At 39.2% G+C, this 22587-nt stretch overlaps 2 protein-coding genes across 2 annotated transcripts in view; one reads left to right on the forward strand and one right to left on the reverse strand.

Moving 5' to 3' along the window:
* LOC311605058 (uncharacterized protein) overlaps positions 1 to 22587 on the forward strand; it is a gene marked incomplete at its 5' end in the record, with an annotated part of 775689 nt that overhangs the window by 650509 nt on the left and 102593 nt on the right. Inside the window, one exon of the mRNA XM_084795350.1 lies at positions 19430 to 19669. Within this exon, the coding sequence (XP_084651476.1) occupies positions 19430 to 19565 (136 nt within the window). The 3' untranslated portion in view covers positions 19566 to 19669. The remainder of the gene's footprint in view (positions 1 to 19429; positions 19670 to 22587) is intronic.
* LOC311605009 (small nuclear ribonucleoprotein G-like) lies at positions 1561 to 1787 on the reverse strand (the record flags this gene model as incomplete). Its single annotated transcript, XM_084795314.1, has 1 exon — positions 1561 to 1787. The coding sequence occupies exon 1, from the start codon at positions 1744 to 1746 to the stop codon at positions 1561 to 1563; it is 186 nt and encodes a 61-aa protein (XP_084651440.1). The 5' UTR covers positions 1747 to 1787.

A 22587-nucleotide genomic window follows, 5' to 3' on the forward strand; every position in this document is an offset into this window, starting at 1 on the left:
TGTTTTTAAGTGGGCTTTCCATTTGTTGTAGAGGAAGGTTAAAGGGATATTTTCATTGTATAGTTTTAACGTTACTCCTTCACTTTGTTGTATGACCTGTGATACACTATTAAGTAGTACATTTATCAGTCGTGCAATTATCTTGTATATAACACAATTAGAGATTGCTGAGTATGGTAGAACACAAAGTGGAAGAGAGCCTATCCATTATAAGTGACGCACAGCTGTACTTGATACTATAATTAGTCCTGCACTGTCTTAGCAAAAACCCGTGAGTAGCATTGCTTTGTCATAGGCACACAAGCATTCCCAAAGTCCACGGGAATCAGAAATTGGTAGAATAATCTCTCCTGTGTGCAGAGACAGTAACCTTATTATATTAATTAGTATGAAACATTATTTTCGATGTTAATGCTTAAACGATGATAAAAATGTATGCATTTAGGCTTTGGTATTTCTTGGTTTCTAACTCTTTAAAAGATTTTTTTAAAAAGTAAGACACGGTATCTCTTAACCTCTGAGAGACTCATGCATTGAATAAGGTTGCTGCTAGGTGAGTGGAGTTGATGCTGTTGGTTTGTTGCCCCAGTTTTAGTTGGTGGCTCAATATCTGAACCTTGCTATCATATAGTCCATGATGAGGACATTCTGTGGATCTTGTAGGGTTCTGTAGAGAGCACATAGCAACCCAAAAGATCCCAAGCATCACATGTGATGAAACAGAGGAGAGGATAGCATGAGGTGATTTTTGTCACCTGATTTCTCTTCCTTGAGTAATAGTCTAATAGCACGACCTATAGTTTCCGTTCTGCTGTCAGTCTACAGGTGCACGTGTGTGGGTTGTCTGTCCCGTTGAGATAAATCTCAGCTCCATGGGATGGAAGAATTATATTGTTTCGTCCATCAGTTTAGGAATCCTGCCTTTTGCCAAAGCATCTGTCATTCCTAGAGATAATTATCTATCTGTCTGTCTGTCTGTCTGTCTGTCTATAGGATGTTAACTTAAAAATAAAGGACTGTAGTACCTATATTATACTGTTTCACTCTCTGTGTTTACTTTAGCACATAAAAAACAATACTATATGCTTTTACATATATAGTACTGTGTATTATAGTCAAGGTCTGGTGGTAGCATACAACACACAGGTCACGTGTTCACTCCTTATTGCTATTGGCTAGATGGGAATAACTGTGGGAGGCTGTGTTGTACAGGCGTTCTCCTTTGAGGGAAAAGTTCTGTACTGGATCTTGGGATTTGTGATCCACATCATTTGAGGACTCTTGAAAAACAATCCTTCAGACAGACACTCCTGCCTGAGGGTCTTGTAGAAAATGAAAGCACGCATTCAGGACAGCAGAATTGACTCCCAAATTATGAGGGAAATCAATTCTAGATTTCTCAGTCTTAGATTTCTCCTTGCTTATGGGTACACAGATAGCTTAAAATGTCTCTTTTCTCTTGTCTTTGAGTATCACAAAAGTTTATGTAGCAAAGAAGTTTGATATGAGCATAGTCAAAGAGGCCCTCTGAGGAGAGAGCTGGGCTCCCCTGCTGGATACCTATTGCTTAGACTGTCTTTCCAAGGCTTCTAACATGATGCTGCTCTTTCCTTCTGGCACCACCATCCCACTGTTACTCTGTTGCCCACTAGTTGCCATCTCTACACACTCAGGAATCACATGACCAAGGAAAAGATCAAAGGCTTGCAGTATTCCTTGAATGTGTTTGCCACCATTTAACTTCATTGATAACTTTTGTCTTTTTAAGACAGGGTTTCCCTGGCGCTTCTGGAGTCGGTTTCGGTTGAGGGACGTCTAGGTTGTTCCCAGATTTTGGCTATTATGAGTAAAGCTGCATGAACATAGTTCATATATAGTTCAGAAACTATATATGTATATACTACATTTATATTGTTTTGCCTATTTGTATTTGGCAACCTATCTTGGTGAGTCTAAAATTCTGAATGTAAATCAGTATCTATCATATCTCATCATTATCAACTTAAAACATCTATCTAGACCTTAAAACATCTTAACCCCTAAGCAATTAAGATTAATTGTAAAACTAAACTATCTGGTCTTCAACCTTATCAGAGACTTGAGAAGGAATAAAATTGATTACCTGAGTATATAGGAAGTGCAGGTTAGCAGCTTCCCAAATGAGAAGATGACAGAGATGGTTTGCTGCCTGAACAGTCACCCCAAACTCTCTATAATTTTGGAGCATCATCTTCAGCCTTCTGGCCCAATGTATCTGACAGACATATTTGTGAGGCAGTGATTATTGAGGACTTGTTTACCCTGTCTTGTCAGAGTTTGGCCGTTGACTCTGCCTACATCCAAGCTTGCCCATTTTCAGGCAGAATTCTGTTTGTGGTACAAGTGAGGACATTTTGTCCTATGGCTCGTTTGTCACATTTGAAGCCATCTCCATAAGCAGGTTCTTTGACGGTTATCATCTTCTTTGACGTAGGCTGGGTGTTGCCAGGAGTTAACCTGTCTCATTGTAAATATATCTTTGAAATAATAAAAATATCTTTAAATGCCATATTCTGTATGTCTCTGAGGATTTTGATGACCTTATCTAACTGTTTTACCTTATCTATCTATAGAATAATATCTATCTGTTATACCTGAGATGTATATTCTTGTGATAAAAACAGACTAGTAATTGATATGACCATGATTTGATCAACTAACAATTAACTTGTATAACTTACTTATCCTAAACAGCCTGCAATAGCACTTTCAAAGTATTGGAAGTAAACCTTGTATTATAATTGAGTTGTATTGATACAATACCACATTTAGAATAGAAATATATATAATATGTGTGAAGAATAATCTTAAATATGAATTCTATACCAATGTATCAAAGTTAAACTTATTTTGCATCTATATGCAGAATTCTATACCATTAAATTAAAAATAATAACCTTGTGAGTAACAATTAAGACATTAAGTTGAAAAATAGATTCACTAATCTATTTTTTGTCCTATTAGCCCTATACATTTCTATACTCGCCTTCTTTCTTTTCAGCCTCTATCTCCAAACCTAAGAATGAAAGATAAAGGATATCCCTGGATCCACCCTTGTTTTCTCTCTAAGTAGGATGAATAATAACTTACAACCATTTCCCAATGAAACATCTATTGCCCAAGAAAACAACCAAAAATCTACCTAACCCTGCTTAGAGGAAACGGGGCATAGAAAATTTTTTTCCATTTTCTGAAATCTTCTTTGATTTTTTTTATTTAGACTTTAAGTTCTTGCCATGCCAATATTTCACTTCCTGGTTAGAGTTACACCAAGATATGTTATAGTATTTGTGACTATTGTGAAGGGTGTTGTTTCCATATTTTTTTTCCTCAGCCCATTTTTTTTCATTTGTATACAAGAGGACTACCCATTTTTTCTTTTAGTTAATTTTGTGTCCAGCTACTTTGGCGAAGGTATTTATCAGCTGAAGAAATTCTCTGGAGAACTTTGGGAGTCACTTATAAATATGATCATGTCATCTGAAAATAGAGAGACTTTGACTTCTTCCTTTGCAGTTTGTATGCTCTTGGTCTTTACTTGTCTTAATGCTTTAGCTAGAAATTCAAGTACTCTATTGAATAGACATAGAGAGAATGGGAAGCCTTGTCTTTTCCCTGATTTTAGTGGGATTGTTTTAAGTTTCTCACCATTTAACTTGATTTTGGTTTTTGGCTTGTTGTATATTCCCTTAATTTTGTTTAAATGTGTGCCTTGTATCCCTGATCTCTCCAAGAACTTAAACATGAATGAGTATTGGATTTTGTCAAAGGCTTTTCAGCATGTAAAGAGATGATCTTCTGGTTTTTTATTTCCGTTGGTCTGTGTGGTGGATTCCATATGTTGAACCATCCCTGAATCCTTGGGATGAAGCTTACTTGATCATGGTGGATGCTATTTTTGATGAGTTCCTGTATTAAGCTTGTGAGTATTTTATTGAATATTTTTGTATCGATGTTCATAAAGGGGACTAGTTTGAAGTTCTCTTTTTTTGTTGTTGAGTAATTGTGTTGTTTAGGTATTAGAGTGACTGTGGCCTCATAGAATGAGTTTGGCAATGTTTCTTCTCTTGCTATTTTGTGGAATAGTTTCAGGAATATTGGTATTAGCTTTTCTTTGAAAGTTGGGTAGAATTCTGTACTGAAACTGTCTGGCCCTAATTTTTTTTTTTTTGATTGAGAGACTTTTTTAATGACTACAGCTATTTCCTTAGAGGTTATAAGTCTATTTAAATTGTTTACCTGATCTTGATTTAGTGTTGCTAAGTGATATCTATCAAGAAAATTGTCCATTTCACTTAGATTTTCCAATATTGTGGTGTACAGAATTTTGAAGTCAGACCAAATGAGTCTTTGTATATCCTTGGTGTCTGTAATTATGTCCTTCTCTTCATTTCTGATTTTGTTAATTTGAATTTCTATTGTTCTCTCTTTCTCTTTCTCTGCCTTTAGTTAGTTTCCCTAAAGATTTCTCTATCTTGTTGATTTCCTCAAAAAATCAGCCCTTGGATTTCTTTGAAATGTATTGTTTGTTTCTACTTTGTTGATTTCAGCCCTGATTTTGAATGTTTCCTGCTTTCTACTTCTTTTTCTTGTGTTTGCTTCTTTTTGTTATATAGCTTTCCGGTGTGCTTTTAAAGTGCTAGTATGAGATCTCTCAATTTCTTTACGAAGGCACTTGGTACTATGAACTTTCCTCTTAGCACTGCTTTCATTGTGTCCCATAAGTTTGAGTAGGCTGTGTTTTCATTTGTGTAGAATTCTAGAAAGTCTTCCATTTCTTTCTTTATTTCCTCCCTGACCCAGTGATCATTGAGTAAAGAGTTGTTCAGTTTCCATGAGTTTGTTGGGTTTCTGTTGTTCCTGTTGTTGTTGGAGTTCAGCTTTAATCCATGGTAGTCTGATTGAATACGAGGTGTTATTTCAGCCTTCTTGTCTCTATTGAGGCTTTCTTTGTGACCAACTATATGGTCAATTTTGGAGGTTTCATGAGGTACTGAGAAGAAGGTTTGTTCTTTTATGTTTGTATGGACTGTTCTGTAGATATCTGTTAAATCCAACTGACTCATAAAAACATTTTCATTATTTCTCTGTTTAGTTTCTGTGTTGATGACTTCTCCATTGGTGAGAGTGGGGTTTTGAAGTTTCCTGCTATTAATATGTGGGATTTGATGTGTGATTTAACTTTTAGTAATATTTATTTTGCACATGTGGGTGCTGTTGCATTTAAGGCATATATGTTCAGAATTGAGATATCATCTTGATGGATTTTTCCTTTGAAGAGTATGAGGTGTCCCCTTTTATCTCTTTTGATTAACTTTGGTTCAAAGTCCATTTTATTAGACAATAGGATAGCTCTTCCAGTTTGCTTCTTGTTTTCATGTACTTGGAAACCCTTTTTCTAGTTCCTTACTCTAAGGTAATGTTTATCTTTATTGCTGAAGTACGTTTCTTCTATGAAGCAGATTGATGAATCCTGTTTTTGCAACATTCTGTTAGCCTGTATCTTTTTATTGGTGAATTGAGACATTGATGTTGAGAGATATTAGTGACCAAAGATTGTTAATTCCTGTTATTTTGATGTTGTTGTTGTTATTGTTGTTGTTGTTGTTGTTGTTGGTGGTGGTGGTGTGTGTGTGTGTGTGTGTGTGTGTGTGTGTGTGTGTGCTCTTATGTGCTTTTTTTCTTTTGTTTTGCTGGTGTGGGATTATTTATTTCCTGCGCTTTCTTGGATATAGTTAATTTCCTTGGGATGGAAGGTAGGGCTGGGTTTGTGGAGAGATATCATTTAAGTTTGGTTTTGTCTTGGAATGTTTTGTTTTCTCCATGTATGGTGACTGAAAGTTTTGGTAGGTATAATAGTCTGGGCTGACATCTGTGGTCTCTTAGGGTTTGTAAGACATCTGCCCAGGTCTTTCTGGCTTTTAGAGTCTGTTGATAAGTCAAGTGTAATTCTGATAGGTCTGCCCTTATATGTTACTTGGCCTTTTTCCCTTGTAACTTTTTATATTTTTTCTTTGTTCTATAGATTTAATGTTTTGATTATTATGCGGTGGTTGGATTTTCTTTTCTGGTCCATTCTAATTGGTGTTCTGTATGTTTCTTATATGTTTATAGGCATCTCTTTCTTTAGGTTGGGGAAAATTTCTTCTATGATTTTGTTGAAAATATTTTCGGGTCCTTGGTGCTGGGACTTTTCATGTTCTTCTACCCCTATTAGTCACAGGCTAGGCCTTTTCATAGTATCCCAGGGTTTCTGGCTTTGTTGTGTCAGGAATGTTTTAGACTTAATATTTTCTTTGATTGATATACCCATTTCTTCTCTCATATCTTCTACAACTGAGATTATCTTTTCCATCTTATGCATTCTATTAATGGTGCTTACATTTGTCGGTCCTGTTCTCTTCCCTAGGTTTTCCATCTCCATGATTCCTTTAGATTGTGCTTTCTTTATTGCTTCTACTTCCATTTTCAGGTCTTGAACAGTTGTATTCATTTCTTTCACCTGTTTAATTGTGTTTTCCTGTATTTCCTTAAGGGCCTTATTCATTTATTCTTTAAAGGCCTCTGTCATCTTCATGAGACTAGATTCAAGTTATTTTCTTTTTCTCTCGGTTGTGTTAAGATATCCTGGACTCGTAGTATGACAGTTGGCTTCTGGTGTTGCTACATTGCCCAGGCGCTTGTTACTTGTGTTCTTATGCTGACCTTTAGCCATCTGGTTGTCTCTGGTATTGGCAGGCCTCAGGTAATTGTGGATCAGAAAATGGCATGTTTGGGAGAAAGTGTGGCTTACCTCTGTTGGTAGTGTTTTGGTGGGATTGGCTGGCTGGGGGTGGGGGGCAAGTCTTACCTGGTGGTCTTTTATGGTCCTAGGCCTCTGGGAATGCAGCTATGGCTGTGATCTGGGAGATAGTGTACAGAGGGAGGGAGGTTGTCACTCACTGCTGCCTTGTTTGCCCAGGGGTATGGTGTAGGCAGAGGCCAGGTGAGTAGAGGTCTCACATGTCTGTCCCAGGCCACAGTGGGCCTCTAGGGTTCGGGACTCTGGGCCAGGAGTAGGGTACACAGCACAATATAACATCTTATCCATAAAGTGCTTCAGCGTTGGAGCATGGGCCTTGCTCATGGAGACTCTTCACCTGGCTGGCTCTAGAGCAGAGGAATGGGAGGCCTCACTTGTGTATGCAGCAGGCTTGGCACTGACTGATTTAATCACAGCACTCTGTGAGTTTGAGGGCAGACTGATCTACAGAGCAAGTTCCAGGATAGCCAGGTCTACACAAAGAAACCCTGTCTTGAAAAAAATGTGTGTGTGTGTGTGTGTGTGTGTGTGTGTGTGTGTGTGTGTGTGTGTATTATGTCCTATCCTTAGGAAAGAAACATGAGATTGCTATAGGATGCTGTCTTCCATAGTTGCCTTTTGTTCTCTTGTTGCATATATCATTATTGGGGTCATGGGGTGTGACAAGAATGAAACAGGTCTAAAGAACTCCAGAGTGATACAAGCAACATGGTCACTAGGTATAACTTTAGGGGTTGTAGATAAATAGTGCAAATAAGAAGCTTTGTGACTTTACCATGTCACAGAAAACAAAATAAAACAATCAAACAAGAAACAACAAAGGTCCCTAGTGTCTAGGTATTATCCAGAACAATTCACTGAAGTTCTGAGTGTGAGGTATTGGCAGTGTGGAAAACTTGAGCCTTTTGTTCGTACATGAAGGACTTTGAAATGGACAGTCACTATAGAAGTTTGAGAAATTAAGACAGGTTTATATGTAACACAGGATTTTACTCAGGTGTGTGATCAAGAGAAATGAAAACATAGTCAAAGCAAAACTACATATGTTAAGTATTTTATATGTACATATATCTATACGTTCCATATATACATTAGTGTAACACACTGTATTAGTGTATACATTGTATAAGGCTTCCTTAAGGTGTGTGCGCGTGTGTATGTATGTGTGTGTGTGTGTGTGTGTGTGTGTGTGTGTGTGTGTACATATACACCAGAATGTGAGCTTCTTTAAGTCATACAGAATTTTAGAAGTATTCAAAACATTAAAAATTGTATAGGACAAAGTATGTCAATTTACCTAAATAGAACACTTTTCTTTTAATAAATTAGTATCCTATGTTCTTTTTTAAGTGTTTAGATAAGGTAAACAAAGATTAAAATTACATTAACAAGAACTTATAGATATGCTTCAGTTTGTATAAATTCAGAGACACTTCCAGTTGTCTTTCAATTTGGTTCGCCATGGTTTTTGGAGCCTTATGCTAGCCTCTGTGGAACTGTGACGTATGTGTAGCTTAAGAACTTTTTAAAAATCACATAAACTTGAATATATGTCTCCAGCCATTCCTTTATGTTCCTCGATTGTTTTCCAAATCGTTGGAGTACACCAGAGAGGCTGGCCAGCACAGAATGCTCTGCTCAGTTAGATGACGAGCCGTTGGTCCTGCTGCGGCTAGTCTTATGATCTATTAGCCAGCTGCTTTCAAGCTCACTTCCACTCTTGGTTCACAGTTGAGCTTTTAGCTTTCAGATACACTGGAATACAGATTCCCTCCAGCCATTAGAAATGGCTGGCAAAGGGTTAATCTAGACTTTTGCCATTCACTGAGTATTGTCAGGGCATAAAAATAGGAGATTGTTTTAGTTTTCACAATGAACCTTAGCACTCCCAGCTCTAATGGAATAACATCTTTAATTTCTAGCTTAAAGAAAACACACTTTTTTTTTCATTCTTCTAACAAAAGGAGCAGCATTTCTTTTTTGTCATGTTTGGTTTCCTGGTTGCCTAGGAGACATTAGTGTTCATGGTAGATTGCTTTAGCTAGGACATTTTGAAGAAGTCATTTTCCTCTATATTGTATTCCTAAGTAATGGCAATTTGTATAACAGATTTATCGAATTAGAGCATGTACAATATTGACAAAAGTTACATGGAAATGAGCCATCTATTGTACATGACTGTTGACTAAAAAACATTACAAAAAATGTCCTGAGATCTGGGTAGCCTTGAAAGTTTGATATCTTTTGAACATGGTAATTTTTAAATCTAGGAATCGTTGTAAGTGACAAAATCAGAGTGGTCCATGAAAGCAGTGCAAAGTGCCTTTTTCCTAGTATAATGCCAAGGTTTAAGGCTATGTTGAATAGATTGGAAACAGTAAATGAACACTGCTTATTCTGCTACTTAGATGCTAGTAGTTTTCTGTTTGTTTTTTTTTTCTGAGACAGCAAGCCCTATGTAGCAAGCCCTGGCTGTCCTGGATTTACTTTGTAGACTAGGCTGGCCTCAAATCACAGAGTTCCACCTGCCTCTGCCTCCCAAGTACTGGGATTAAAGGCGTGCCACCATTCCTGCATATGCTAGTTTTTAATTGATACATGGCATACATGGAGAGGTAGCATCATCTACCTGGTACCAAGCCAGACTCTGTTTTGTCTTTAATGACTAGAAACCATTCAAGGATAATAACAGTACCTAGTTTCTTACCAGTATTAAGTTTTGTATTAATCAAAAGCTCTTATCTATTAAAAAAAAACAATCCACAGCTGCTTTTTGCTGAGGTAAAAACGTAGCAGTTAACCAAATATGAGATGTTTAAGAGGGTTTGTGGGAGGAAGGTACTGGCGCCCTGTGTCACAGAAGCAAGCAAGCTAAGGAACATGCCATAGTCGTACAAGAGATTGAAAAAAAAAAAATAAAAGCAGTTATTGTATTCAAGACTTTCTAACCCTGGAGCTGTTCAGATCTCATCCTTGTAGAGATTCTGTTAGAGTTACGGAGCCTAAGACTGTGGTCCTTCTGAAAGTTCTCACGATGATTTGGGTCAGCTTGGCTTTCTGGCTACCATTCTGGGGATACGCTTTCTGCAGTGTAGGGTGCACCTGTGTTGTGCTGCAGACTATGCACTGTTTATGACTCTCAGGCAAGCTACATGTGACTAGTCAGTAGGCCACAGCCTGAAGAGCTAGGCTGCTTGTGGACACGTACCAACTCTGCCTTCCTCCTAGGGAAATGCTTTGCTGTAGGGAGTAGGGAGTTATTAACCACAAGGTGGGATTCAGTGGCATCGTAGTAACCAGTGGTTTAGAATTTCTCATCTTAGTAGGTTTGCAGTCACTGGAAGTCCTGAGGTTCCAATGTTGGGTCATGGATTTTGAACGGTCTTTACATTGTCAAAATCTAAAAGTAAACATGGAAATTCAAGCCGGATGTGGAGGGGCACACCTTTAATCCTAGCACTTAGGGAACCAGAGATAGAGGGATTGCAGTGAATTCAAGGCCAGCCTGGTCTACAAAGCAAGTCCTGGACAGCCAAGGCTACACAGAAACCCTGTCTCAAACAAAACAAAACAAAACAAAACAAGTCAGTTCATAGTGTTCTCTGCTGGAAGAAGTAATGTGAAATTAATTGACATAGGCTTGCATTCTGAGTCTTTTGCTGAACCTCATATGGTAAGATTGCTCACAGCTGCTCACTGCTTTAGTATTAAGAGATGCCACAAAGTGTGTTATCTTTAATTTAGCCTTTCAAATTAGGGTCCCAAGTTTAATCAATCCTTAAACAGTACCCTCTAGACCACTGACGTTCGGTGCTCATTTGAGTAGGCCCCTTGCTTTCTGGACATGCTTAGCATCTCTGAAATGAGGTGGCTGGATCTAAGGCCCTTTTCCACCCAGAAGTTCTGGAGTTGGCTATTCCTTTTTGGAAGAAGATTTGAAGCCTTTGGCAGCTTTAGTGAAACATTAGCATAACATTTAAAAGCCGACCAGGAATAAACCTGACTCGAGCCTGGAATGAGTTGTCATCTTTCACTGTGGCCATTGAACCTTATTGTACAGGGTCTGTGGCTCAGCTATTCTTATCAGCAACAAAACTAATCAGCTGTGCCGAGTCTCAGACTTATGTATATGAGGAACAGAAATTTCTGCACGTGTCCCTTTCCATTTGATTAACTTTGAAGATGAAGCACTAACTCATGTCCTCATCCTGGCTGCTAAGAGTGATGGGAGAGAGTCTTAGCAGATGGTCAGAAGAGGGGGAGGGCACAAGTCAGTTGGAGGAGGGAGGTGGGAAGATGATACCATTCATGAGTTGAAAAATGGGAGATTTAGCTGATACCGGAAACGTATTTTCAGTTAAAAGAAAAAGCAAGTTATTACCACAGAATACCAAGAAGAAAGAAAGAAGGCTATACATGTAAGACCATGGTTTTGGTTAGCATGCCTACTTCCTTTTTTCATTATAACTAGAGTGGAAACCAAGTCCCTCAGATTTCTTTATTGACTAACATCTATTAATAAACATAATCGAGAAGTATGACCCATTGAGTGAGTCCCATAACCGAGTCTTTAATTTTCTGTCTTCCAGAGATCATTATCTCCGTATTTGCTATGAAACAGGGTTTCCTGGACATTATTTTCATTTGGAGATTTAGCAGAGCACATCCAACTTCCTTGTTTGGTAGAAAAAAAAATTCAGCCGTTTTACTTCAGCCTAAAATAAAATGACTTTTGCCATGCTCATACGAGAGTAAAATATTTACTATTTATCTCAGTCTTGCAGACAGTTTCAGATCGTGGGTGCGTGCCTCTTCCCATCACACTGCTGATTTCCACCACAGCTGTGTACTTGTATTCTCTTTACAGTCCCTGGGAAGAGTCTTCTTCATTCAAATTAAAATTTGGGAACATAGGTCTATTAGCCAAGGAATTTCTTTCTACAATTAACAGAGAGACCGAATTAGACCACTGGAGAGAAAGTTGAACATATTGCTACTTGGGCTGCCTATGCCACGTGGCAGTGATCTATACACAATTTATGCCAGTGTCTCCTGGTTTTAGATGAGATGTTCAAAGTTGCGATGTGGGTGGCATTGCAGAGGGTCGGAGGGGATTGCGCAGCTAAGTCAAAGGAGCTCTGAACTCCGGCTCCATTTCTTCTTGCTTCCTCCAGGCAGGAAGTGGCTTGAGTTCTGTCTCTCATCAAAGGACAAAAAGGATTAGTGAGGAGATCAGAGGGCATCTAGCTTTATAAATTGTTGGCAGACTAGGCTTCTGCAAAAACACGTAACAGAACTATATGAGTTTATTGGCAAGAGTGAACCTTCAGAAGGAGGCAAATGAGGGGTGGGGTAGCCAAGATACAGAGGGAAAACTGGCTAGAAGTAAACCTCAAATGAAACTTGGGGAGCTAAATGGATGGATAAAGAAATGGATGGATTTTGATTTAAGAATGTCTTTCAAAAGACATCGGGAAAAAACAGATACAGAAAGATGGAAATGAGTGTTTTGAGAAGCAGATAGAATCTCTGAAAGGCTGTAGTGTTAACTTGTGCCAGAGGGTGTCTGAAGATAGACCAAACATCTAAAGAATGTGATGGGAACCAAAAAGCTCACACATACTTTATGATGTATAAAACAGTAGGAATCAGAAACGTTAGCTTACCCATGCCCTCCCAATGAAAATATATGGCCCTCCTTGGCAGTAAAGTCTCTGCAAATGTGGTTACCTCAGATGTCTTGATGCAGGTTAGGCTGGGCCCTAAGTACACTGGCTTCTCTCCTAGCGCTGTTCTTAGTGTGCGTACAGATGTGTGATCACTCTTTGTGCCTGTATGTAGAGTAGCCAGCCTGAGGTACTATCCTCAGGAGTTACGCACCCACCTTGTGTGCTGAGAAAGGCTCTCACTGGAGGCTGTACTTAGGCAGCAAGCACTTTACCAACGGAGCCCTCTTCTCAGTCCTCAGTTTGTATTACTATAAGATGTGAAGACATCCAGAAAAGGCCACCTCCAGATGGAAAGCACAGGGACACTGAGACTGGAGTGATGGGTTTCCATGCCATGGAGCACAGAGGACTGTTGTAAGCCAGCAGAGACTCAGAAGGGACAGAAAGTTTTGCCTTGGAGACTTGAGGAGGGGGACGATCGCCTTAGGCCTTATGATAACTTGTTATGATAATTGAAGGATATTAACATATAATCCCATGCTTAGGCCCTTATGTAGACCTCATGTTGAGATGAGAAACCAGAACATTCTGTGTTAAACAGTAATCTAAATGTCAGCCAATTTTTTTTTCTCTCTCTCTTTTTTCAAGACAGGGTTTCTCTGTGTAACAGAGCCCTGGCTGTCCTGGACCCTTTTTGTAGACCAAACTGTCCTCAAACTCATAGAGATCTGCTTGCCTCTGCTTCCCAAGTGCTGGGATTAAAGGCGTGCCCACCACCGCCCACCTGGCCAACTTTCTTTTACAGCTGTACGTGAGAAGACTATAAGGGGTTCAGTCACCAGGCATCCTTGCTACTAGAAAACAAGATGCGAGGATACATTATTTCTTTGTTTTAAAAGCCACTAAAAGAGTCCAGGCTGAAGACAGGATGATAGAAAAAGTCCATATATGTCAAATATGAGCAAAACAATTAAAGTAGTGAGACAAGTCAGAGCATAGATATGAGTATATGACTTCATGGTGTACAGAACTGGAAGTTACGGCTTCTGCCATTGATTTGACAACCATAGTTAGAGATTTAACGCAGTTCCACTATAAACTAATGAAGCAGAGATGAAAAGCAGAGGCAGAGATTTGGACAACAATGAATTCAGTCTACAGTGTCTATTTATGGCTGAATGCATTTCGTTTTGCAGCGTGTGTGTGGTTAGGGACATGGTTCCTCTGTGATGGCTCAGCAAGGCGCCTCAAGTGCAAAAACACAGCAAAAATTGTTCTCTTCTCTACAGAGTGGTAATCAGACCTACTAACAAGCCACTGTCTGGAAACTAAAAGGCACACTATGACACACCCCTCAAATTAAGCAGAAGCTCATGACAGAGGCCACAGTCCTGAGAGCTGAGGGCTAATGGAAGCAGGGTAAAGGTCCAGCTAACACGCAGGTTTGAGGGCAACAGGTAGCTGTAGCTACTGAGGAGAAAAATGGAGGTGGAGCCAGCATACGCTTCATGTTTGCCCCTAGTAAGTACAAAGACGGCAGTACCACTAATTTGAAGAATGAGAAAGGATAGAGAATCTTTCAAGAAAGAAACAGAAGTGTAGAAAATGAATAATGAAGTCAAGTTAATAAAATCCAAGAACATGAGTCATTTCTGTAAAATAATTTTAGTAAGTTACAGATAAACCTTGAATGATGGGCTGAAAAATATTCACATTTTGATGAAATTCAAAATAAGCAATAAAAGGAATGATCAATTATGATCTTAACTACACTAAATTATTATTTTTATAAATAAAATTAAAATTGCTGTGAAAAGGCATAGAAATTAATACAAGAATAATCACTTAGGTAAATCAGGAAACTTAAACAATTTACAATGATTTTCCTTTACCCTGTCTTTTTTTTTTTTTTTTTAAATTCAGCTCTCGGCCTGCAATTGAGCTAGTAGGCCAGAAGAGGGCACTAGATCTCATTATAGATGGTTGTGAGCTACCATGTGGTTGCTGGGGGTTCAACTCAGGACATTTGGAAAAACAGTCAGTGTACTTAATCTCTGAGCCATCTCTCCAGCCCCTACAATGATTTTCAAACTTGCCCCTGTGGTAGGAAAAGGGGCACAGCTTGACAAGTGATCTTTGCTTAACTCTAAGGCAGAGATTTCCTAACCTTTCCAATGCTGTGACCCTTTAGTATAGTTTCTCATGTTGTGGTGACCCTCAATTGTAAAATTATTTTGTTGCTGCTATATAATTCTAATTTTTTTACTGTTACAAATCATAATCTAAATATCTGATATGCAGAATGTTTGATATGCGACTTCTATGAAAGGGTAGTATGACATCCAAAGGGACCATGACCCACAGGTTGAGAACTGCTGCTAAAACCATAGAAAGTAGGCATAAAATTTCTTTTAAAATAAGTAAACCAAACCAGCATATTTAGGTAGATTTTGGTAAGTTTAGTTTCAAAACTTTTGGCCAACGTCATCTACAACACCAAGAAATCCAATAAGACTGCGTACTAGAGAATAAAATACTGTGAAGGACTAGAGTAATCATAAAAGTAAATGGATAGTTAATTATTTTAAGAAATCTGCTAATTATGCTGGGTGTAGTGTCGCACACCTTTAATCCCAGCATTCACTCAGGAGGCAGAAGCAGGTGGATCACTGTGAGTTTGAGGCCAGCCTGGTCTTTCCCCCATTCAGGGAGAAACTAGTCACCAACTAAGGCAATAATAAGATACCACTTATAGTATGGTATTGGAGTTTAGGAGAAATCCAGTATACCAGTAGGCACCAGAGTGCCTACAACATCAGAGAGAGACCATGACCAAAACTTCATCATGGCATTAGTCCACAATGCGGTGTCCATACGTATCTCCACTGAATACTGTAAACATGTCCCGTTGCCCTCCATCAAAATTTAAGTCCAGTACAATCAAATCTCTCCACATAATTTTGAAGGGGTAATGACATATATGGAATTGACAAACTTCAGGTTATATGCTAAACCCAGGCTTTGCATTTTGTTATAAGTAAAGTTTCATTAGAACATAGACATAACCATGGTGGTATACATGCTACATGCTGAAGGTAAGTCATTATAAGAGATTGTGTAGCCCATTGCACCTGGATCTTTATAGAAAATAATTTAGCAGCCTCTGTTTTAGCGCATCTGGCATAGACTCACTCCTATGTCTCTATGGGAATGTTCTCAGAAATCGGTATAAGAAACTTGGCTCATAAAAAAAGAAAAATGAAACTATTTCATATTTATAATTTATTTACTTTTCAAAGATTCATTTTTATTTTATATGTATTGGTGTTCTGCCTACACTGTGTTTGTGCAGGTGCAAGATGCCCTGGAACTGGAGCTTCATACAGTTGTGAGCTACGGGGTCCTGGGATTGGACCTGGGTCTTCTGGAAGAGCAGCAAGTGATCTTAACCATTGAACCATCTCTCCATCCCCTAATACTGCATAATTTATGCAAAACTTCCCAAGGCACATACACCTCTAAGTTAAAAGTGAAGCTATATAGCTCATAGAAGAGAAGGCCAGAATTCACAATGGTGACCCTATGATGGAGAAAGATTTGTTCAATAAGAATCGTGAAGAAAAATATCAAAAGAAAATTAGTGATTTTTAAATATAACAAAAAGAGTGAGTTTTTTTCCTTAGAGCAATTAACAGAAAAATTAACAGATGGTTAAAAATGTATTTATCATGTGGAACATTTAGGCCATCCTATGGACCCTGCAAAATTAGGAAATAGAAGAGAGGTGACTTGTAAAAATGAGGATGAAGTATATAAATCAGCAATTTGTGGGAGGCAAAGTATACGTGACACTATAGTAAGTGACAAATGCGTTAAAGGGAAGAGATGCCACTTTTAATTATTTTTAGAATTTTATACATGAGTACCATATTCCCTAATTTCTGTTCCTCTCTCTCTTCTACTCTAAACTCCTCCCTTGATTCCACCTCATATTCTTCTTTGATTATTGTTACACACACGCACGCACACACGCACATGCACACACATAGATACACACACACATGTTCACATAATTACAGTCTGCTGAGTCCATTTAGTGTTGCTCTATGTATTTTAGGGCTGACCACTTGGGATCGTGTGTCCTATCCTTGGGAAGTGATACCCTGAGGAAGACAGCACAGAGGAAGAAGGTCTCTTTTTATTGGCAGCCATTATTTGCTTGTAGCTCTTCATGCAGGGGTAGGCCTTGTACCATTTCCTCCATCCATAGCGATTACACAGTTCAAACTGGCAGTGTCATTTTCTGATGTCATTTAGGTGTGGGAGTAAGAATGGCTTGGGTGGGGACCTGGGAAAGCAAGTGGATGAACTGTGCTTGAGGATACCAGGCATGGAAGGAGACTGTATCAAGTAGTGGCAAGAGACAGAAGAAAACACAGCCTTTGTGTACTGCCCTTAGGAAGGAAAACTGGCTTTTTTTTCTCTTAGAAATATCTTAGAAAAGCTGGGTGAGGTTATAACATAAAGCCCTGTTATAAGCGGATATGATGTGCATTTGGATAGAAGTGGAATTTGTGATAAAATAGTGTAGCTAGACTAATTCTTGAGCAGGGGCAGACCATACACAAAAGCCACCATGGATTGCTGTAGAAGAAATGAGCAGCCAGAAATTATTTTTAGAAACCCTGAGGGGATAGAATAGAATTAAGAAACAGATGAGATTTTTTTAAAAAAATAATAATTCATGCAAAATTAAATGTTTTTGAGAACATTCCATACTTTTGACATATGGAAGTCATGCACACAAATCTATAAAGAAGATAAACAGTATATTAGTTGTGTGACAGTGAATCCCTGAGTTGGGAGGAGATAGAATGTTTTTGAGCATAGAGGATGAAAAGAAAAAACAAAAGACAAATAAGGCCCAAAGAAGTGCCAATCAAGGACTCTGGGTAACAGCGGCTCTGCAGTTAGGGCCCGTGTTTAAGTCATTTGTCCAATTATCCTTAAATGGAAACAAATGTCAGAGACACTGCTCCTTCTAGCATAGTGAGGCAGGTACTCAATGTCATTAGGTGTGGGCTTGTGTCTCTGTTTGCTGATGTGTTAACTCTGTTCGGGGGAAGAATCTAGTAGCTTAAGTTCAAACAGACTAGACAATTCAGCCTTAAGAAAGGGTCTTTTGTAGCATAGGCAGTGACCAGCTGAAGGATTTGTCTTTGATTATTTCACTTTGTGCCCCATGTCTTCTCCCAAGAATTAGTGTGCTAGGGGATGAAGGGGACTTGGGTCTGTATCTAAGACCTAGGCCTGGACAGTAAAAAGAGTGCTATCTACAGAACACGGTGATGCATCACCTATAGAAAATTCAAGATAATGTGGCTGGAACTATAGGAAATGTGAATTCACATTCCTGAGACCTGAGGCCTTCCTGAGAGCATGCCCAAAAAGCCACTTGGTTAGACAGTATTTGAAAGCCTGACCAAGCTTTAATTTTTATGAGCTGGTCATATTTTAAAAACCAGTACTTCTGTCCTTGACTTGAGTCTGCCCATCTGAGTCCTGAGCACCAGAGTGCACCTACAGTGCAGGACTTTTGCTTTAAGGCTCTCACCTTAAAATGTTTGGCTCATTAAATCATTATGCATTTACTGGTTTACATTATAAAATAGGTTTCCATTTCCTAACTTCATACTTTTCTTTCTAATTTTTCATCTTCATCTTCCATCTCTGTGTTTCTTGTAGGTTGGGTCTCTGGCCATTGATTCTGTAGGGAGCGGCTCCTGACTTAAACTCATGCAGGGGCCGTAGTCAAGCAGGGATCACTCACAAGTAGGCTACACATCGCCAGGATTATTACTGCAGTGTGGGTAGCTTTGGTCATGTGCCAAGTGCCCAATTTTATTTCATTCTCCCTCAACATTCACTCTCTTTCCTATTACTGGGACAAAAGATTTGTTAGAATCAATTTGCAGATGCAAGGGCTGATTTTGGTTCAAGGTTTAAGAGTTCTAGTTTGCAGAAAACCTGGGCAGTGGGGGCAAGCTGGTCATCTCCTGCCAGAGCAAACAGAGAGAGACACCCTCCAGAAGGCAGATAGACCCCTCAGAACCCACCCTCCTAGCCCCAGTCTTCTGCTTCCTCCAGCCCTTCTCCTAAATGTTTGAAACCCTCCCAGAACAGTAGCATCAAGTGCTCAACACATCAGCACACGGGGGACATTTTATATCAATTGTAGGGCTGTCACGAGGCCTGCCACTCAAAAGAGGACATGGAAAAACTAGCATTCCTTATCTGATCTGTCTCTGGGCGAGCTGGAAACTAGCCTCATCTGAAACCCTCTTTTGCTCATTTCTTCCTTTTCGCTCTGATTCTGGCAGTTACATTTGCAATAGTTCTCATGGAATGTGTGTTTTGTAATTGTAGGTGAGGTCAGACAGTGTTTGTACTTGTGCTAAATTGCTGTTATACAAACAAAGATAAAAAACCATTTGAAAGAAGCTTTTAAGAATTAGGTTTGTACTCAGCACTTCACAATGGATATTTCCATATTAACAGAGATGACAAGATCACTGCTGCAAATGTAAGTTTTCAACAAACAGGACCTGGTGGATTTGAGGTGACAACCTGAAGGGCCAGAGAGTTTAGGCATGGAAAGCAGCTTTGTCCTACAGCTGCCACTTGGTGGCATTCACTGGACTTAGGACAGCATGGTGGGCAGATGGCAGTATTCTAGGAGGACTTCCAGGAGAACTTACCTGGAGTTCATCTGAGGGGAGGTGAAAAGGGCCCAGTTTAAATGGCATCCTCTTTGCATCTAAAAATGTTTACTAATGGGATTTGCCTTCTTTACAGTAGCACGTGAACCTTGTTGCTTTCTCTCTTGAATGCTTATTTTCTGCACTATTTCATCTTTCAGATTTCACTGTGAGACCATGTCGTTTAGATTTGGCCAACACCTCATCAAGCCCTCTGTGGTATTTCTCAAAACCGAGCTGTCGTTCGCCTTGGTGAATAGGAAGCCTGTGGTACCTGGCCGTATCCTTTTCTTGTAAAAGAAGCATGTGTGTTGAACCGACCAAAGTAATATAGAATCAGCCTCTGGTGCCAGCCCCAGACGGTAAGCACAGGATCTCCATACCCCCTTCAGAGTGACCAGGTAAGATGTTCTTCATATTTATTTTGAATCCAGTTGGTGGCACCTGCAATATGCTTGAGCAATGTTGCAGAACTTCTAAGGAGGGTTGCTTAGCAACTGTAGCTTTGGAGGGGAATTTTTGGTTGACCTTTTCACTACCTTCGCTGTATAAATAAATAGGTGTTGCTAAAATTGGCCTAGTGACTATCATGGGCACGTTGACTTCATTTTGTTCGTTGTGAGTGTTAATGGTGACTCTGTGAGTGTGGCATTAAGGGAGTACAGGGGAACTAGAGATGGAGTGTTCCTTAATGGAGGTTGTTGAATCTATACTTTATTTTATTTTTGAGGTTGTAACACAATTACATCATTTCCCCCTTCCCTTTCCTCCCTCCAAGCCCTCCCGTGTACCTCTTTTTCTTTCAAATTAATGTCCTTGTTTATCGTTAATTGTTGTTAATGTGTAGATGTATATATGCATGTGTATATATGCGTATACATATGTGTTTTTAAATATAACCTGCTCGGTCTATATATTTTTTCTCATATATATACTTTCAGGACTGATAATTTGATATTGGATAGGCAGTTGGTGTGTTTTCCCTTTGGAAGACTATTTCTCCCACTCTCAGTGTTCCTCAGTTGCCTGTGGTGCTTTGTATGGAGTTAAGACCTCCTGGTCTTTCTCCGTCCACTTTCTTTGATGTGCTGGTGTTGTCCTTTTTCAGCTCAGGTTTGGTCAGTCACATTGGTGAGACTTTATGGGTGTAACCTCTGACATTACTAGGAGACACAGTCTACCATGTTGTGATTTGTGTTAGAATTTGAAATGTCATTTTCTCCTGTGGGGGAAAAAACAGTTTCTAGACTACTCTCCACTATGAGTGCTGGTTAAGTCACTTTGTTTTGTCGGAAGAACTTTACTTCTGCAGGATTCAATGGGAGCTTTGTTCCTCTGTAGTGGAGGTTGGAATGTGTTTGACACTGGGCACAAGTGCTTTGTCATGCTGAACACAACCCTCCTGGCTGTGTACGTATGTATTTTATGGAATTCTCACGTTTTTCTCTTCTTTCTTATTTTATTATGCAAGGGGCAACAAGAAGGAGGCTGCGTGTTTTAAGATAATATTTTCCACACAAAACCATGGTTTGGCTTTGAAGTGAATTCTTACTGTGGTCCTCAACATATAAATATTTCAAGATATTTTTGGGGTAATTTTTTTCAGTGAAAATGTTTGAAGTTCTTAAGAACTTCATGAATAACTTCTTTCCTAGTCAGGTAACCTTTGCTTGGTTGAAAGGAAGCAAGAAAATAGCCTTAAAAAAATAAAATTGTGATTCTAGACTAAGCTCTCAAAGTCCTGAGCCCAAATTTTACCTAATTAAAATTTGCAAAATTGTGAAATCAATGAACTGGTAACAAATGAGTAATAATGTTCTATGAAAATTATTCCTTCTCACATTTAAATTTCTTTTTAATACATTTTAAAGGTAATATTGAGCCTAAGTGCTTACTGTTGAGGAGCAGGCTTCCTCTGCTTATTAAAGGAGAAAGCCCAGGCCAGCATGATATAGAAAGACTGTGCAACAGGATTAAATTTATGTTGCAGTCTTCAAATGGACCCGGAACTTCTTGGAATACAATCATTTTTGTGTCTTCCTTTGATTTTACTTTAAGTTTGTGTTGGCCATTTTTCCTTCAGGAATTTTAAAAGAAAAACATAGTCAGACGTCAAAAGAATAAAGGTAAAATTCTGTTGTTTTCTGTACTGTAGCTTGAATTGACTTTTACAAGGGTAAGAGAACTTGGGTTGAAAATGAGGATTTAGGTAAATGAATCTTCACACTCTTGTCTAGGAAAACGTGATGTCACTCAGACATACATTGTGTTAAATGGCAAATAACGAGGTAGACTTTGTTTTATGAGTTTTCATTCATAACTTGATAGTACTTCATTCCTTTTCCATGGTCTTTTGAGCCACTGTTGAAAGCGTGTTGGTAAGACCGGGAAAATGTCTGACGCAAACCCTAGTAATGCCTTCTTCTAAGGAAACAGCCACAGTGAACCATGGGCATTTAGTGAAATTAGTGCCCTGTGGTCACCATATCTGTGAGAGAATTTCAAGAGCATATAGAAAGTCTAGAATTAACTAGCACCACTGTGTGTAGAAGGAACGTGCCTCTGTCTGAGGAGGACATAAGAGCTAGTATGCTTTGGGAACCAACACACTGTAGGAGGCCGCCTCATGGGTCTGCTGTTGAGAATGAACAGTCTCTCTTGGAGTCAGTCGGTAAGGATGGAGTCCCTGTTTTCCTACCTTACTCTGTAACCTTTCATGTTACCTTTGCAGACTTAGGTAGGTCACAGCTGTGAGAAACATCTCAGAAGGCACTGGCTTGTGGTCTTCTATCCTGAGATTTGTTCCCATGGCTAGCTCTATCTGCCCATTTCATAAAATCAACAGCGAGGGGTTTTCTACCCTTTACCAGCATTCTGTTCTGCCTGCCGTAGCCCAGCCCTGTCATGTGGACTGGGCTTCGACTTTCTTCAACCTCTGCCCCTAGGCTTTTCCCGTGCCCCCCACTTCTTATCAAATCATTTTTCACTTCCCTTGTTGGCAGACCATTTTGAAGAAAACTCTGTGACAGTTTTTTTTAAAGGTATTTAGTATCTTACATAAGTTTCTATCTTTCCAGCCCTGTGCTAAATGTGTATTTCCCTTTCCCCCACACTCTGCTCCCCTCGACCTTTGGCGCTCTCCCTGACCTTTTCATTTCAACTATTCCTCCCTCTGAGTAAAGACATCCTCGTTGCTTATGACATTTTGTTCCTTCTTCGCGGATTCATTCAACCCTTGCTGACTCAGCCCATACTCTGTTCCAGGCACCATGGCACATATTCCAAGCTGCCTCAGAATGGAGCTCTGTGCACTCTTGTC

This window comes from Acomys minous (genome assembly GCF_964271855.1).
Source record: "Acomys minous genome assembly, chromosome: 9".
In the NCBI taxonomy this organism is placed as follows: Eukaryota; Metazoa; Chordata; class Mammalia; order Rodentia; family Muridae; genus Acomys; species Acomys minous.